General features: G+C 43.4%; 2 protein-coding genes across 5 annotated transcripts in view; one reads left to right on the forward strand and one right to left on the reverse strand.

Annotated features, from left to right (window-relative positions):
* RNF111 (ring finger protein 111) overlaps window positions 1–6060 on the reverse strand; it is a 52757-nt gene extending 46697 nt beyond the window's left edge. For 2 of the 4 annotated variants that reach the window (XM_081838824.1, XM_081838823.1), the window contains exon 1: window positions 5780–6060. In XM_081838824.1, the coding sequence (XP_081694950.1) occupies window positions 5780–5825 (46 nt within the window). In that variant the 5' untranslated portion in view covers window positions 5826–6060. The remainder of the gene's footprint in view (window positions 1–5779) is intronic. The other 2 variants (XM_081838822.1, XM_081838821.1) reach the window with 1 other exon arrangement.
* A 3629-nt stretch (window positions 6061–9689) lies between these two features.
* SLTM (SAFB like transcription modulator) overlaps window positions 9690–18996 on the forward strand; it is a 39326-nt gene continuing 30019 nt past the window's right edge. The window contains exons 1-2 of the mRNA XM_081838814.1: window positions 9690–9992; window positions 17777–17864. Of these exons, the coding sequence (XP_081694940.1) occupies window positions 9747–9992; window positions 17777–17864 (334 nt within the window). The 5' untranslated portion in view covers window positions 9690–9746. The remainder of the gene's footprint in view (window positions 9993–17776; window positions 17865–18996) is intronic.

Genomic DNA, 18996 nt, shown 5'->3' on the forward strand with positions numbered 1-18996 from the left:
ATTCATGGATAATCTGTTTTGCTTTGCTGTGTTATGTTTTATTATACTGCTGTTTTAGAAGACTTGCCATGTCAACTCTGGTAGAAATGTGGCATGCACAATTTTGAAATTATATATATATATATTAAGGACAGCCCAATTTTCTGGTCTCACTGCTACCCTAGTTGTTTCTCCCCTGCTGCCATTCTAATAATAGCAGTATTCGGAGTGGTATATTAACAAGTATTTTCATTAATGTACTGAAGACCAAGCACCACAGCAATCCTCATCAGTTCACATTGGAGAGAGCTGCTCATATATCACCAGGATTACAGTAGTTAGTAGCACTGCAACAGTGTTAGAAATTATGAGATAGATAAATACCACCAAATGGCACCTTAAACCTGGGTTATGGTTGCCACAATGGAATGGCTAGGTGCCGTTTTTGTTCATTTGTTTTTGTTTTGCAGTGGACTTCATTATCATCATAATCATTCCTTTCATTTCTATACCTCTTTATATTTTAAAGACCAAATCTCAAAGCCATTTACAACACATCAAAACAATCCAGAAAAAAACAAAGTCAAGCTTCAATGACATATTTCAGATTCTTCTCTAAGTGACTTTTTGCTTTCCCCAGCCGCCATCCAGAGATTTCCACCTGGTCGCAATTGGACCTGTGCCAGTCGCAAAACATACCTGGCACCTGGCAAAGTTTGAACACTCCTATACAAACTATACCAGCCTTCCCCAAATGTTCTGGGCTACAGGGGAAAAGGTGGGATATAAAAAATATATATAACAACAACTTCACTCAGCCCCAACAAAATCCAGATAAGCCAAAGCATCTGGATAGTGGAAGGCTGGTCTATAGTCCTATATCTCCTGCTATGGACCCCTTAGGATCCTGGGGTGGTAGTGGGGGCGGGGGGGGGGGGAGAGAGAGAAGATCGCCACCAGCTATTCCAGTTAGCATCAGGGGATCTCTTACTATCATGTAACCCGGGGAGCTTACCACTTGGGAGATTCATTCACATGAATGACACCCCACTCCACTCAACTCTGTAGAGAGAGACACAATACATTAAGTCCTTGTTAACATGATTTCCTCACCACTGTGACCCACCATTTCAGGACAGACCAGTTGGCACATAGCCAAAGTGTGTTTAACTAACAGCAGATCCACAACCAAACACTGTAGTTCTCTCATCCCACTCTATGCATGTACAGTATATGTTGTGTATATAAACACAATGCTAGCTATTGTACGTTTGCCCTTCATAATCTTCTCACCACCTTCACTCCCCCAATCACATGTGAAAGTTGAACCTCGATTTACATTAAATTTACCTACAACCTGCCTGGTAAACAGATTTCACAGTACAGTTAACAAGTGATTCCACAAAATATATACCCTGGGAGGACAACAAAGCTTGCCAAGGTTCAGAGTTGCCACATAATCCAACTTGCTACATGGCCTTTGACAATGTACAAAGATACCACCAGATATTTTATTTTGAGAGGGGAGGAGTTAAGATTGAAATGCTCTCATCCTCTCCCTGTCCTACTACATTTAGATTTCTGATTCCCGCCCCGTTCCCATGCTGAAGTCGAGGCTTTCCATGTAGTCCAGGCACTGACCCACCCCAGACCAGCTCAGATTCAGCAGGGTAGGTCCATTGCCATTTGTTCAAATCAAATTTCAAGCATTAATAAAAGGGCTACACATTGATAAAATAAGGACTCCAAGTCACAAGAGTACTTCACTCCTCTCCAACCTGCAGACAAATTGTGAACAACATTTGGTTTGTTAATTTAGTATGCCAACCATGGCACACAAAAAACTTAAAACAAATTGCAGAGCAATCTTCAACCACTGCAAATATGATCTTCCATCTTAGTCCTACTAGAACCCCATACAACCTCCCCAAGTCACAAATCCTGTTCTCCTTTTCTTCAGGCTCTCTTCACATCAGGGCCATATACTTAAGCTTTTACTGTCCATTCATCTGAAGTCCAATGTCACATCCCTACTCTGTTTCAGAATCCATACTCCATTCACAAGCAAACACTTAAGTAGGGAGAGAGAGTCCACTCTGAATATGTGACAGAAATAAAAGGGGCTGTGTTGAAAGTGTGTTAAGAGATAATGAATCCACATTAAGGCACCTTGGGCATATTTTCTCTAGCGATAGCATACAGCAAGTGATCACCCAAAGTCTTGCCCTTGGGTCAGTTCATATCAAGTGATGCATTTTTTTTCTCATGTCATCCAATTTTTGTCATATTTTGTACACTTGTTGAATGATCAAAACTAAGTTTAAATCTTTTTTTTAATCTCATCCTGTTTTTGAGTTATGAGGGTTTGAAATTTCAAAAAACGGCAATTTTGGCCTTGCGGGACTACACAAAAACCTTTAAAATTTCTTCAAAACCTCATGGGCTTTAATGTGATATTTCGCATGATAGGCTTACTTTAAATTTTAAAGTTAAGTTACAAAATTGTAAATTTTAAAAGGTGATTAAAAATCCATATGATTAAAAATTTCCCAAAATTGTATTTAATATTTCTAAGAGCTACCTGCAAAATTTCATATTGGTATCTAAATGGGATCACATTAAAAAAATGTTTTGTACATACATGTCTGCCTTATGGGGTTCTATTTAGGATAAATGTGTCTTCTTGGAGTAAAATATAACGGAATAAACAAGATTTCAAACTATAATATCAGCTACTTCAGCTACTTTCTTTAGAAAGTTATACAGTTAAAAGGTATCTGAAAACTAATCAAGTTTTCTTTTAAAAATGTGTTCCAAAGCGAAGTGATAGCTTGTTGTTGCATGATAGAATTAACACTTTAAAAGAATTCTTCTGAGTGCTTCATTTCATGAACATTACAACAAAATACATGGAGGGGATATATCTAATGAAAATGCTCTATTGAAACTTTTAAATAAATGCTTTTTTATTAAATAAAAAATAAATGCTTCTGATCAAGCAGAAATGTCAAATGAAGAGAGGCATTTATCCTGCTAAACACACTCATTCGTTTGAATGAATGAAAGACTAACAGCCTTATGTAGTGATCCCATACACACTCAGAAACAAGCACTAGTGATTTCCAACAGGTATTTTCACAAGTAAACCTGCACAGAATTGAGCTGCATGCATGTTTTGTTTGCTTCAGCCACTTTCAAGCAGATTCCCTCTTGCCACCTTTTTATGCCATCATATTCTGCTACCTTTGCAACTCATCTCCCCATTCCAACCGCATTCTAGCTGTAAGTTTCTAAAGGCAGAGGACTGCCTTTTGTTTGGGTTCCCATATAAAGAGCCATGTGCACCGATGGTGCTGTATTATTAATTAATTAATCAATCAATCATCACACGTCAATATGGAAATGACATAAAAGGCAACAATCCAGGACCCATTTCTAAAGCTGCATTTCGTTTCTTCACCCTCCACTTCAAGCTTCCACCCCCTTAAGGTGCTGGAAGGGGAGGGGCTGCTGTGGCCCTTACAACTCCCCCTCTCTCCACGCCCCTCCAACACATGCAGTAAGAGAGTCTAAATTTAGATTATTAACTTCTCAATGCAGGCACTTGCAGTTTTTTTACTCACATCGCCGACGTTCACCAGACCCTCGAGGGTGCTGGACCAGGGCATAGTGACTACCAATAATTCCATTTCTTTATCCAAGATCGCCCAGGCCCAGCGCGGGGGGGAGGAGGAAAGCGAGGCGCAAGAGGCCGGCCAAGCCCGAACTGCCCATATTTTGCCTTCCCTCCCACCCCACAAGCTCTCACGCTGCGTGGAGCTGCCACCCTTCCGTCTCCCCCCACCCAACCAACCCGAACTGTACGCCTCTCGGGACAGAGATCTGCCGGGAAGGCGGACGGCGCTGCACCAGTCGGGGCCCTCAGCCCACCGCCGCCTATTCCTCGGCGGTCTCCCACCTTCCCTTCCGCCGTGAAGCGGGAGGAAGCGAGCGGAGGCGGCGGCGGCGGCGGCGGGCAGCCCCGGCCCAGGGGAGCCCCACACGCAGGGCGGCCTCTGGCCCTCCTCCTCCCACTCCCGGGGCCCACCGAAGCCTCCAGCGCGTACCTGAGGGGGGCGCTGAGGGGGGCGAGGGCGAAGCGGCCTAGCCCGGCCCAGCTGGCGCCGGACCCTCCTCACGGCTCCGCTCGGCGCGACGTCCTTCCTCTCGCCCGGTCCCCTCCTTCCCTCCCCGGTCCGGGGCCGAGGGCGCAGCCCCGAGCGGGGGCAGTTGGCTTTGCTGCGCGGCCCCCGCCCCCCGCTCCTGCTTCTCCCGCCGCCGCCGCCACCTCCCTCGTCTCCTTCTTCTGCTGCTTCTTCTTCTCCTCTGCCAGCCGCTCCCTCCCTCTCCCTTTCCCCCTCTCTCTCTCCCTCCGCGGACGCAAAAGCGCGACACTCGGCGACGCTTTACGGCCAAGCCGCCAAGCGCCACCGGGCAGCTGCCTAAAGAGGGTGCGGGGCTCTCCTCGCAGCGCGCACTTCGGGAGTGCGACGGGCGACTCCACGTGCGGGTGCAGGGCGGGGAAAGACAGGGAGGGGGGGTTGGTGGGGTTTTTTTTGTTTAGTTTTAAATAAGCCTAGTTAAAGTATCGTGGTCTTGTTTATTTTGATGAGTTAAAACAAAAGGGAACCCTGACAAGATCTTTATTTCATCAGCCAACCTGCGCCCACAGGCGGAAGGCCACGCTCTCCTCGAGCAAACATGAAGCAGCGGAATGAATGCACACCTTGGTTTTGTTGCGTGCGCGCTTTTAAAACGACTGAATAAACGCAAAACGTATTTCCCCCCACTTTCTACGCCCCGCACATGGAGTCCAGCCGAGGCATATTAGCGAGCCGGAAGTGTTTGTAGGGAAAGCCGTTAAGATTGCAGCCGCTTTGTCATCACCAGAGAGACGCACTAACGTCCCTCCCCATCCGCCCCCCCCCCGCTGCCGCTCCTATCACCGCTCATTATGGGCGGCGCGCCACCTACTGGCCGGAGGACTACGCAGCGCCTTGCTGCAGAGGATCAGCCTGCAGGAAGGGATCCTGTTTGCGCCTCGTTGCTGCTGCAGGACTGCGAAATGGGTGGCGATGGGCCATTGTAGCGTCACTCTGGGTGCCCCACACGCTTCTCAGAGCCGGCTTCCCAGCAGCGAGCTGCCTTGGGTCCATGAATGGGTCTTGCTGGTAGCCCCTGGTAGCCCCCCGACCAAAGCAGCCTCGGCTTTCCTCCAGATGCGGGGCGGAGTAATGCTACCTAACCCACTTCGCGGGGTTGTTGTGACGGTCCCAAACGATCCAAGAATTGTAGAGTCGGAAGGGGCCACCAGGGTCATCTAGTCCGACCCCCTGCAATGCAGGAACCTTCTGCGCAGGCTGAGGAAGCCATTTGCAGACCTAACATGAACCCCTGAACTAAGTCGAGTCGACAGGTTCTGACAGCTGGATGATAGAAGGAAACACGTGTGTGTGTGTTCAGTGGGACTCCCAAGTCCACAAAGCGTCCGCCACAATGGAAATGTTATTTTCTAAGATGCCTCAAAACCCTTCGGGGATTTGGATCGAGAGGGCTGCTGCAACCCTGCGCTGCCTCTGGGGGGCAAAGAAAAGTGAAAGTATCCCCAAGTTTCAAAACTAAGGAATTAAAATAATCGAAAGTGGGCCCGTAGAGGGGGAAAGAGGGACGTGTAGAAACTACTAATTTCTATTTTAAATTTTAACTATTAATTTCGGAACTAGCGAACTTAATAACCTGCACTGCCATTATCCCCACGTACCAAAGCTTTCCCCCCGACTGCGTAGCTTTTTCGCACAAGGCTCCATGGAGTTGGGCACAGCTAAGCCTGCGGAGAGGAGTCAGAAACCTGCGCCACTTCAACTGCCCGCTTTCCCCCGAAGAATCCTGGGCGTTGTAGTTCGTTGCGTGTCCGGTGAACTGAGTTCTTCCAACCCCCGCACAGAACATACCATGACAACAGCTCATCCAACTGTGCATACGGAGAAAAATGCGCAGCCTTCCTTTACAACCCTAATTCCCACCCCACGTCTGCTCTGAAGCACTAGTGAATTTAGAGGGGGGTTCCTCCCAGGAACTGGAGTTAAGATTTCCACTTTAGGGTTTTTTGTTTTTTTAAAAAAATGCTTTATTGGTTGTTGTTTTTTAAACAAACCCATAACAAAACAGAAAAACAGACCAACCAGTATATAACGATCAACAAAAAAATCCAAAATTAACACTCCTCGCATACCAAAAAGAAAGACACAAAATTAAGTTCATCCTTTACTAATTGTAATGTGACTTCCGGTCCCCCCACTGTGGTTCCTAAGTTCCCTTTCAATGCACACTTAATTTTATCTCTCCTAAATTCTCTTTCACTCAAATTCTTTAACAATCTTTTGTTTTTACGGATTTCCACTTCAGGAGTAAACAAAAGGGGGTTGTTTTTGGAAATGTAGTTCACATTTCTTTGGAAGATTGTTAAAACATCTGTAGTATTTGCGTGTGCATTTGTGTGTACACACACACACTTATATTTATTACAGTGCCTAACAAAACAGAGATTTTGAATTCTTACAGCAAAAGGTTTCGGCTACTGCCTCCTTCAGGTGCTCTGAAGTGAACCCAAGGGTTCTTTAGCCAAGGTGGCAGTTCAAGGAATATTTGCAAGCGTGCCCTTTGCTGGATCTTAGCAGTGCGGAGCTGGGGAGGTTTTTCTCGTAGGGCCATCAGTAAGGGAAGGTGCAAGGAGCCATCTCCCAGAGTGACCCATCTCACCTGTAGCACCCCAGTTATGGAACACCAAGCGTCCCTATTTTCCAGGGACAGTCCTGGAATTTCAGAAGCCATCCTGGTTTCTGATTTGATCCCAAAACGTCCCACTTTTCTTAGGATATCCCTATTTTCATCAGAGAAATGTTGAAGGGTATGGAGTCATGCGACCCCTGAGCCAAGGAAGTAACTATACAACTTTAAGAAGACATCTGAATGCAGCCTTGTATAGGGAAGTTTTTACATGTTTAATGTTTTGTTATGTCTCTATAGATGTTGGAAGCCACTCAGAGTGATGGTATAAATATCAAAACAAAACAAATTCCTTCCAGTAGCACCTTAAAGACCAACTAAGTCAGTTCTTGGTATGAGCTTTTGTGTGCATGCACACTTCTTCAGAAAGCTCATACGAAAGCTCATACCAAGAACTGACTTAGTTGGTCTTTAAGGTGCTACTGGAAGGAATTTGTTTTGTTTTGACTATGGCAGACCAACACGGCTACCTATCTGTAACTGGTATAAATATCATCATCATTATCATCATCATCATCATTATGGTTGTTGAATAAGACATCCCTATTTTCATTGGAGAAATATTGGAGGGTATTGAACACACTCCTCCCCTCCTTAGAAATTCAGTTGGCACAAACTTTGCTTTGTTTTAGGTCCCAACTGAAAACATGTATTTTTGCCTGTCCACAGAATGCAGTGATTTGACAGTTAAACTGATTTTAATATTGATTGTTGTCATTGTTTTCCCTTTGTGCAATTCCACCCTAAGGTCTACAAACCAAACCAGGTTGTTGAAAAGTTGTTTAGATTTACTAAACAAGTAATAATTCACTTACACAATGCAGAATGTATTGGTACATCATCATATAGCACCACAACACTGATTATATTTTAATTGCAAGCCTTGTCACCATTATGGTTTATAGAAATAATTATCACCTATGAAAATTACAATGGCTCAGCCAACCTGCTATCATGCAAGCAGGGGATTTTTCATAAAGAAAACACTATATACATATCAACAATTGGCCCTTTTAAAATCCTCCTATAATAAGAAGGTGCAGTATATTCCTAATCACTATCGCCTCTCTTTCATGTTGTCTTGATTACAATTGATATAAAAAATGCAAGCCTCATGATTAGAACCCCCCGAATGAAGTCCGCCCAAACATTTATAATTTGGTAAAATATGCAAGTTTCATCAAAATTATCTTCAAAGCGAAAAGAATATTGTTAACAAATAATTGGGATTAAATTACTTGGTTTTCAGATGTGGATTAAGGCCTACTAGTGGGTCATGGCGTGTTCTAAGGTGAGTCATAACAGCAGTTCTACCACCATACAAACATATGATAAAAAAATTAAGAAATGGGTCCCCACTTTAAAGTTGTATATCAGCTGGAGATCAAATACAAATAATTGCCATTAAAAACATATCTGGATAGGAATTATTTAGACACCTATTAAAATCGACATGATAATGTAGAAGAATAAATAATATATACTTTCTGGTGTGTGGTTTTTATAATAGTGAGAGTTTCCTTTATTTTTGCTTTTTAAAAAAGGAGTTAAAATGTATATGGCTCACTTAAGAATTAAGTTGTGCAAGGCTTTATCCTGTATGCTTAAGTAAACTTCCCTTCCCTTTACTCACTAAATTTGAAAGTGGTGTCATAGTGCTTTAAAAATGCGGTGAGACTGTGGCCTTGCTCCACACCTTATTTGAGTGCTTTTGTTTGGCAGGAATGTGACCTTAGTCTGTGATAATGTCTCTTCCTTGCCTTGAAGGGTGAGGAGAAATAAGGGAGTGATACAGAGATCCTAACCCCCAGGGCTAAAAAAGATCCCCCAGGGCAGAGGATCTCAGGGTTCTTATAGATCCCACAATCCTGAAGTCTGCCCCTCCTTGGTGTAATGAGTGTGTGCCTGCTTGTATCTATGGATTCACACATTACATACCTGCATATATTATTTGTTCTATCATTTGTGTTCTGCTTCTAGCCAAAAAAAAAGGCTTCCAGCTTACACACAGTTTGATCAATTCAAACAATAGATTGATCATCCTTACCTCCAGGGTTTATAATCCTACAAGCCTATTGAAATCATGCACTGTACTCTTTTCGGCACCTGCTGAAAACAATATTTAGACAAGCCTACCCAGATGCTTAGAAAGTTGAGGTAATTTAAATCTCCTTTAGTATTTTAATTTTTGTATTTTTAAAGTATGGTTGTGAATTTTTCTCTGTTTTATTGCTCTCTCTTTTCATCATGTTTGTTTTTGCAATCAAGCAGCGTATATATTTTATGAAATGAATGAACAATTAATGATAAAAAATTTATGAAATAAATGAGCAATAAATGATAAAAGTCAAGGCACAAGAGGGGGGAAGCACAAAGAAGGATAAAAACAAAAGCAAACTCAATTCTTAAAGTTATGTGGTAATAGTTCTTATAATACGCTGCTGAAATGGAAGCAGCCTGATGGAATCAGCCGAGGTGGGAGATGCAGAACTACAACTCCCATCACTCCATGCTGGCTGGCTCTAATGGGAACTGAAGTCCAACAGCATTTTTGATCGCTCAAACGCCCCAATAAGCCCCGCCTTCCTTTCTCTCTCTTCCAATAAAGTTCAAGCTCCTGCCTTCCGGCAATCCAACTAACCAATCCGCATGCTTGGAAGACGAAAAAGAGGCGGAGCCGAGCGCCCCTCTCGGCGCAGCGGAAGACAAGGCTCCATCCAGTTACACGCATGCGCTCAGACTCGTGCACGGCCCGCCCGCCCCGCATGTCCGCCCGCTACGCAGCCTCGGCGTCTCTTCCATCCGGGTCCTTCCTGAGCGCGACTCGCCAATAGGCGAGGAGGCGAGAGGCGTGCGCGTGCGCGCTGGAGGGCCGGCCTGGCTGGTTCTGAGGCTGAGGGGGAGGGGCGCTGCATTGTGCGAGCTGCAGAAGCGGCAGCAAAATGGCCGCTGCGCCGTCTGGGGCCGCCGCCGCCGCCGCCTCCTTCGCCTCCCCCGCCGCCTCGGCTACCGCTGCCTCGTCTTCCTCCTCCTCTTCTTCGGCCAGCGGCACCCCGGGCCCCAACCAGACGCCGACGGAAAGCAAGAAAATCACGGAGCTGCGTGTTATCGACCTCAAGTCCGAGCTGAAGCGCCGCAACCTGGACGTGGCCGGCGTCAAGACCGTCCTCATCGCTCGCCTCAAGCAGGTGAGGAGAAAGGAGGGTAGGCCGCGGGCCCCGCAGCCAAGCGCCGACCTGGCCTCGGGAGGGAGCGGGGAGGAGGACGCGGGGCCTCCGGCTCGCCTTGCCTCCGCGGCCTCTCCCTCCCTTCGCCGCTCGGCGTCCTTCCTCTTAACCGCCTTCCAACGAAGAAGAAGCGCGGCGGGCGGGCGGCTTTCCTGCGTCCCGGCAAGGCTTCTCTTCTTCGTCTGCCCCCGCAATTTGCAGGCTGGTAGCGCATAGGGAGACGCCGTGGGGTTTGATGGGGCTTAAAAAACAGAAAGCGATTTCGAGAGAACTCTTTGCAGGCGGCTCTGTGGCAATGGCTGTTCGGCATCCTGCCCTGAGGTCCGCTATAAGGGCAGCCGATACGAAATGTGCTCAATCAAACAAATGGGCGAGATTGAAAGTGAGGGAAGGAGGCGGGAAACCCTCACCAGTCAGCGAAGGAGGGCATGTGTGGAGTTGAGCTTGTGCTCAGCTAAGTCACGATGCACCTTGGTTTTTATTCTTTCCTCCAAGGAGCTCCGGGTGGTCTGCATAGTGGTTGTCTCTCTCACCCCCCCCCCCAAAAAAAAATATTTGCTCCGCACAACAACCCTGTGAGGTGAATCAGACCAGCAGTTAATGACTGGCTCAAGCTCTTCCAGTGAACTTCATGGCTAAGGGAGGATTTGAACCTGGCTAGTCTGACTGGTCAAACCATTATTCCATGTTGTCTCCTGAGAATCATTGCATATGGCTGGGCATTTATCATCCAGTAAATGTTTGTGAACTTGTCTTGGATCTCGGCTTCTAGAGCCAGGGGTTGTTCATACTGCACTTAGTTTGTTTTTGTTTTTTAAAATAATATTTATTACTTTTTAAAAAGGAAAAAAAGACGAGAGAGAAAAGAACAAGAAAGAAAAACTAAGAAAAAATAGAACAATACAATATGTAAACCATACAAAACACAACCTTAACACATTAATCTAACACAATAAACTAAAGAAAACAAAACAAAAACAATTTAAAAACATACATCATACCTTTTCCATATTCTATCTTTCATTCCCTTGTATCATCGACCTCCTCTCACCTCCCGCTTTGTATTCTACTTCCATTAATTGTTTCAGCAATTCCTTTCCATCTTTCTCTATTTTCTATCATATAAATGTCTTAACATATTTTTAATCTTATTTCCATTAAAATTAGTATACTTATTTAAGCTTAACTCCTTATAGCATTTCTACTAAGGCCATAAAATTTCATTCCAACATTTTCCTATCACTCATTAATTTTACAATATTTCTATATATAGATTTTACATACTGCATTTATTTTGAAAGTTCTGCATTGGCTGCCTTATCACTTCTGGGTTTAGCTTAAGGTGTTGATGGTGTTTAACTTTTAAAACTTTAAAAGATCTGGGACACAAATTCATGAAGCAGCATCTTTTCCTATACCAGCCTACACATATCTTAAGATCTTCTGAAGAGGCCTGCTCCAAGTTCCTGCTTTTATACTATGCTTCTACAAATGAGATTCACAAACGAGAGTGATATTTTCCCTGGTGGTATTCCAGATTTGTAATGCTCTTCCTATGGTGCCAACATTACTGGTTTTTAGACACCATGTGAAAACATTTCTATATGCTTGGGCATTTTAGATTAGATTAGATTTTTTAAAAATCATGTCCAGGTCTGTTTTGGGGTATTTTGTTTTGCTTTATTGGATATTATTAGGTTTTCTTTTAGTTTTAAAATGGATTTTTATATTGAATGAAATTTATTTACTCTTTCTACACCACTATGGAATTTTTAATGAAGGGTTGCTAAATATTTTAAAGAAAGTAAAATATTGTTTGTTAGGTTTTCAAAGGCCTATTGTAGTTTAATGTTTGTATAGCACTTATAAATGTTGGGGGCTTCCTAAATAACAGGATTATATCTGGAACCCTTGGCATATTTAAGAAAATCACAGGTTTGTACTGCGATCCATGACAGTTACCCTGCTATAAGTTGTTTCTGGTACCTGCAGGCATACGTAGTGAAAATTGCTGTTAATGTGTTCGTGACAGAGTTTTAATTTGCAAATTGTTGAATCCTGTACTGCTGTACCCCCATTTCTTCACGGTTGTTACCCTATTTGCAGAGGTCATAATTCCCGAGTCTCCGTTCTTTTGCCCAAGGCACAGAACAAGGGCAGCTCCATAGGTTGAGTGTTAGATTTATTGATTTATTTAACAACACTTTTAACCCATTCTTCATTGATAGGCAAACTCAGAGTGATGTACAGTAAAACAAATTAAAATTGCAGATAAACAGCTTAGTCTAATCACAGGATAGGTAAAACCAACACCTAGCAAAACAAGAATTAAAAGAAAGAGAAATAACCCTCCTACTTAACGAAACCTGTGCAAACAAATAATACTTTTAGCTGGCAATGAAAATGAATTGGTGCCAGCCATAACCATGGATTCCACAACCATGGCACCACTACAGAAAAGGTCCTTGTATGCTGTCTGTATGGCATAATCAACATGTGACAGAAGTGAGCTGAAACTCAGTGGCTTGCCCCTCACCTTTGAACACAGAGCATATATTGCTTTCAAGATGAACATGAATAAACTGTGATTAAAATGCCAGATTAAATGTGTTGGGTATGGCTAGAAGATTTAGTCCCCCTCCCCCCTGCTCCTCCCATGCATTTATTGTTTTCTGCCCAGGACTACAGTTGTTTCAAGTACATACTAGATTGGTTTAACTTTGTGGGCACAGGTGTCTAATGATGCATATATTGTTTGCATGTCATCATTTAGTATGGAGGACTGCTGCATGACGTGTGCAGCTATCATGTACCTGTGGAATTGCTTGGACTGTACCTGGGTCTCATATCCATGCATAACAGACTCTCGGAACAATTATATTAGGTAGTCGGTCTGCTCAGTCTTGTTCATGTTCATTCAGAAGTCTCACTTCTAAGCAGGGATGTGGGTGGAACATTTTCTCAAAGGAGTAATTTCCAGAGCTTTATTTTTCCACGGAAAAAAAATACTTAATAAGTTCTTTGGTAACAATGAATGGTTGCCATTTGCAAATAAATTTTAGGCAACCTTGGCAATTCAAAAGTTTTTAGTTTGAGTACAAAATGCAAGTAAAATATCCAAATACTACTGGGGGGGGAGGCTGTGACCATCGTTCTTGATGATTGGCCATGCAGACTGGGGCTTTAAGGGGAAACATGCTGTGCTTGTATTATTTAATTATCATAATTATTGTCATTCTGTGCTACTTTTCCTCTCATAGGAGGAAGTGCAGTATAGGGTAGTTTACAGCATTATAAAATTTGATCTTAAGAAATCTTGTTAGATATTAAAGCTACATAGCTAAACAAAAAAACCTAACTCATCCCAGGGACATTTAAATTTCTTGTGATGATGTTGGTATGATCCTGTTCGATTAAAATTTCTGTGGCAGTCAATCAGTGAGGTCTCTCAATTATCCCTCTATATATTTTCATTGAAATGAAATCCAAGGATACTTTGCAGGAGAAACTAGAGAAGGAGAGAAACCTGCACATGGTTAGGCAGCTTAAGTCACATTGAATTCAGTGACAAAGGTGTATCTAGGGTCCTTTGCGCCCTTGCCAAGGAGTGATATCTGCACCCCCCTGCCAATAACTTCTTCTGTGTTTGATCTCACCACTTATTGAACATACATTTAAGCTGTAATTATCACTGACTGGGGAAGGGACCCCAAGGGTCGTTAGCCAGTGTTTCCCAACCTTGGGCCTCCAGATGTTTTTTGCCTACAATTCCCACCATCCCTAGCTAGCAAGACCAGTGGTCAGGGATGATGGGAATTGTAGTTCAAAAACAGCTGGAGGCCCAAGGTTGGGAAACACTTTAGTCCAACCCCCTGCAATGCAGGATTTTTTATTTTTGTATCTCATTGCCATTCAACTCCCATCTTATAATTTTCTCCTTTGTATGCCTGTTGGAGGGGTGTGAGGAGGTGATGAATCTTTCCACCCATACTGTCTGAAATTGTGATATTCAAAAGTAAGGACAACAGGGTTGAGGTTTTATGACCTTAGTTTTAAAAAAATCAGCATTATGATATTCTTTAAGATATGCGGTGACAATAATTACACACAATATTCCAGGAGCAGCTACAGAATAGACTTGTATAAGGCCTTTTCGATATTTCCATTTCCCCCCAATCTTTTTCCTAATGGTCACCCATTTTACTGCTGCCACAACCTGGATCAGCTTCTTGAGCTTTCCACTATAAACCTAAGATCTCATTCTTGGTCAGTCACCGCAAGCTCAGACCTCAATAGCATATATGTAATGTTAGAATATTTTGCCCCAGCATGCATCACTTTACATTTGTTAACACTGGACCAGATTAAACCATTCACCCAGTTTGAAGAGATCCTTTTGGAGTGCCTTACAGCCTCTTTTAGTTTAAACTACCTCAAACAACTTGGTGTCATCTCCAAGAAGGGTTAGAAAGATGCTCTGTCTCATGCTGCAGACTTAGGTTCAAAAAGCAGATGACAACACATCCAGTAAATCTCACTGTCACAAATGGGCAGGACCAGAACAAAGAATTAGACCAGAATGGGTTTCTTATCTATTTCAAAATAGAAGCATTTACACTGCTCCCTTCATACCAGATACACAAAATCAAACACAGGAAGGGCGGCCCACCCACCCCCGCAAAAAGCCTCCTTTTTGTCATAATTTCCAGTTTGCTCTCCCCACCCCCATGCTCAGCCTGCATTCCTAGAAAAAAAAAGATGCAGCAGAATCCAAATAAATCGATCAAACCTTTGTTTTTCCAGGGAAGCCAGCAAAAATAATACTATGAGAATAAATGAAAGGCAACATGAGAAAAGCAGCATTGCTTTACTGCAAGGTGGATTTGATTTAAATCAAATCAATTTAAATTACGATTTAAATCACTAGTCAGTAAGGCTTGATTTAAATCACTGGTCAATAATAATAATAATAATAATAATAATATATTTTTATTTATACCCCACCCTCCCCAGCCATGGCCGGGCTCAGAGCGGCTTACAAGCAATAATAAAAACAAATTGAATGATTACAACTTAAAAACAAAATTAAAATACAACATTAAAATATGGAAACATTAAAACATTAAAATGTAGCCTCATCGCAGGAGGAGAAGGAAAGGAAAAAAGAAAGAAAGGGAGGGAGGGAATCAAATTGGCTCCAAGCCAAAGGCCAGGCGGAACAACTCTGTCTTACAGGCCCTGCAGAAAGAAATCAGATCCTGCAGGGCCCTGGTCTCATGAGGCAGAGCATTCCACCAGGCCGGAGCCAGAGTTGAAAAGGCCCTGGCTCTGGTTGAAGCCAATCTAACTTCCTTAGGGCCCGGGACCACTAGGGTGTTGCTATTTATGGACCTTGAGGCTCTCCGTGGGGCATACCGGGAGAGGCGGTCCCGTAGGTACGAGGGTCCTAGGCCGTGAAGGGCTTTAAAGGTCAAAAGCAGCACCTTAAATCTGACCCTGTACTCTACCGGGAGCCAGTGCAGTTTAAAAAGCACTGGGTGAATATGCTTCCGTGGCAGAGACCCTGCGAGGAGCCTCGCTGCAGCATTCTGCACCCTCTGGAATTCCTGGGTCAGTTTCAAGGGCAGCCCCACGTAGAGCGAATTACAGTAGTCAAGCCTGGAGATGACCGTCGCATGGATCACTGTGGCCAGGGGGCGGGAAAGGTAAGGGACCAACTGCATGATGCGGCAAAGGTGGAAAAATGTCGCCTTGGCTGTTGCTGTGACTTGCGCCTCCATGGAAAGGGAGGCGTCAAGGATTACACCCAAACTCTTAACAGAAGGCAATGGCACTAATTGGGCCCCCGCAAGAGAAGGGAGTTGGTCCCTCATCCCCATGCCATCCCGACCCAGCCATAGGACCTCTGTCTTCGAAGGATTTAGTTTCAATCAGCTCCCACGAATCAATTTAAACTTGATTTAAATAATTTTTTTACAGAGAGACTCATTGCTGGTATAATATTAATGTTGACAACCATATGAAGGTTTCATTTTTGGAATAATAAATTTTCAGAGTAGTTTTCACAGTTATATCAAAAATTACTGATTCGGTTATACTATTAGAAATACATAGGAATTATGAAATTATGGTGAGGTTTAATAAGTTAACTGTTTATATTTGGACAACTTTTCTGCTGTACTTTATTGGAAGGAGAAAGATAATCATTTCCTTAATAACTATTTAAACAATTTATTTAACTAAAACAAGAACATTATAGCATATGTATCCATGTTTGTTAACTGATGTGGTTAAACATTTTTTTAAAAACCCACCTTAGACTGAGTTTTAGCACGCATGAAAAACTTAAAGCAAATCCTTATTTCCTGATGAATAGCCGTTGGACTATAATGTAACTTAAATAGAAGACTATCTTTAGAAAGAATTTTCCTCCAAAAGCATTTTATTTTAAAAATCCAATTTAAATTAAAAAAATCTGATTTAATTTTTTTTAAAAAAACTATTTTTATTTGATTTTTTAAATCATTGATTTTTATCCACCCGGCTTTACTGCTAGATAGGGCTGGGCCACGTCAGCTTTTCAACGTTGCGATGTATCACCAGCCAAACATCACGATATGGCGATACACCATAGTGTTGAGATGAAGGGGATGCAACACACACACACACACACACACACACCCCAAGTTAGGAGAGGGGAGGGATGAGTGCCATCTTCCTGCTTTGTGTTGCTCGCTAGCCTGCCCAGCACCACAATCCCTTTCCCTAGGATAACTGCTTTCCAAAGGAGCCGAATTCTCCTTTGGGTTCCACTGTGCTCCTGCCTGATTTCAAGCATCCTTCACCACACACAGTCATAGAATCATAGAATCCTAGAGTTGGAAGAGACCACAAGGGCCATCGAGTCCAACCCCCTGCGAAGCAGGAAACACCATCAGAGCACTCCTGGCATATGGTTGTCAAGCCTCTGCTTAAAGTCCTCTGTGTTCCATCACCCATCCACCCCCCCCCCCCCGATTTCAAACATCCTTCACCACACTCCTGATTCTCCATGCCCCACAGAGGCCTAGGAAGAGGATGCCCCCAGCCTTAGTGGCCAATGGAGACTGGCCAAATGTGAGGCCAGTACCTTACCTTGGGCATGGCTGGGCCTGCATGGCAGAAAGGCTCCCCTTCATCAGGCACTCGGCTCCCAGGCAGGCATTGCACACAGCAAGCACAAGAAAGGCCAGAGCAGCGCTTGCCTGAATGCCCAGCTTCCTACTTGTCTGTCCGTTCCCAACAGCAAGGGCTGGTGGACTGGCTGGCTAGGTAGGCTCCCTCACCCAGTTGTTTGCTTACTCCAAGGCTGCCTCTGTTGCTGGCAATCAGGACCCACTGGCCAGCCCCAGAGGCACCATTCGCCTGCGGAGCTTGTAGCCAGGGCTGCTACAACAAACAGCTACACAAGCCTTTGGGAGGCAGAGAGATGAGAGGGCATCAGACGGAAGGAAAGAGGGACTGAGGCTGGTGTTGCCCGCGGCACCCCTGACCACCATTCAAGGCACCCCAGGGGTGCCTTCTCATTATTATAAAGTGTTATTAGGATCTTCCTCAAGCACCTCACCAGAACTATGCAATATGAATTACACTTTGTCCTTTGCAAAATGCCCTTAACTTGAAGTTTATTGTATCAGTGCAAAAACTAAATTGTACTTCATGAGTAGAATGTTTGTATAACCCAGTCCTGTGTTTCATTTTGTTAGGCTATTGAAGAAGAAGGAGGGGACCCAGATAATATTGAAATAGCTGTCTCAGCTGATACTCCAAACAAGAAACCAACCAAAGGAAAAGGTCAGAACTTCTGAAAGTAAACTTTATTAAAATGGTGATGTTAGTTAAAGAATCTGCTATTGAATTTTAAAACACTTTTCTGCAAGTAGAAGGTATCCTGGTATTTATTGAGATACTAATTAACTGATATCTTTATCTTGATCACACCAGTTTGTTTGAAGCCTTCGACTACACTGCCCTTTGTTCCTTTATAGTACAAATGTCTAATTTGCTAATCTCCAGATGTTACCAGACTCCAACTCCAGTTTTTGCCATCCTGGCCGTAATTGGGGCTTCCGGGAGTTCTAGTCCTGCAACATATGGTAGCCACTCTTGCTTTCTTGGCTCAGCCAACATTTAAAATGTATGCCTTGTTTTTCTTAACTTAAAGAGCACAGCTATCAGTATAGTTAGTGGTTCAGCTGAAAATTTTGACTGAAATTAAATACATTTGATTCGTCATCATGAGTTTATTGTTCTAGCCAAAGGCCATGACAAACTTGTAAAATACAGAACATAAATCTATAATATAAGAGAGAAAAGATACCAGAGGCACACACAAGCTTAAATCTAACTTAATTTTAGATTACACCTCTGAATCACCAAAACAACTCATAGCAATTTTATCTAAAACACATTTTTCCTGAACTTTTTAGCTGCCAGTGTGTAGAGGGCCCTCTCCATTATTTTCATTCAAAAGAAACTCAACCATTTCTGCCAGAGTGTAACGGTTTGCTTGTGAGAACAAAAGTTTCCGCAAGTGATCTCCTGGATCTCTATACAAAGAGCAATCTAACAGATAATGAGTGATGCCTTCCACCACAAAGTATTTCTGCATACGGGACCTTGTTATGGTAATGGCCATCCAAGCTTGCAGTTGGCATCACTTGGAAACACAGCTCAATAAAGGCATTTCTTAAGAAACTGGTGAGAGTTTGGTCAGATAACTAGCTCTGAAATGCTTTGTTGTCAGGAGTGGGTACTAAGGAGGAAATACGGTGTTCCTAATTAGTTACAAGTCCCTTCTGGATTCTAGCCAGAAGAGCCAATCTCTTAATTGACACCAGTGTTCGAAATTAACCAGTCGCTAGTTTGTTTGTTTTTTGCAACGCAAGACCACCACCTAGCGACCAAGTTCAGCTTTTTGGTCGTG

The sequence above is a fragment of the Podarcis erhardii genome (genome assembly GCF_964252035.2).
Source record: "Podarcis erhardii genome assembly, chromosome: 14".
NCBI lineage: Eukaryota > Metazoa > Chordata > Lepidosauria > Squamata > Lacertidae > Podarcis > Podarcis erhardii.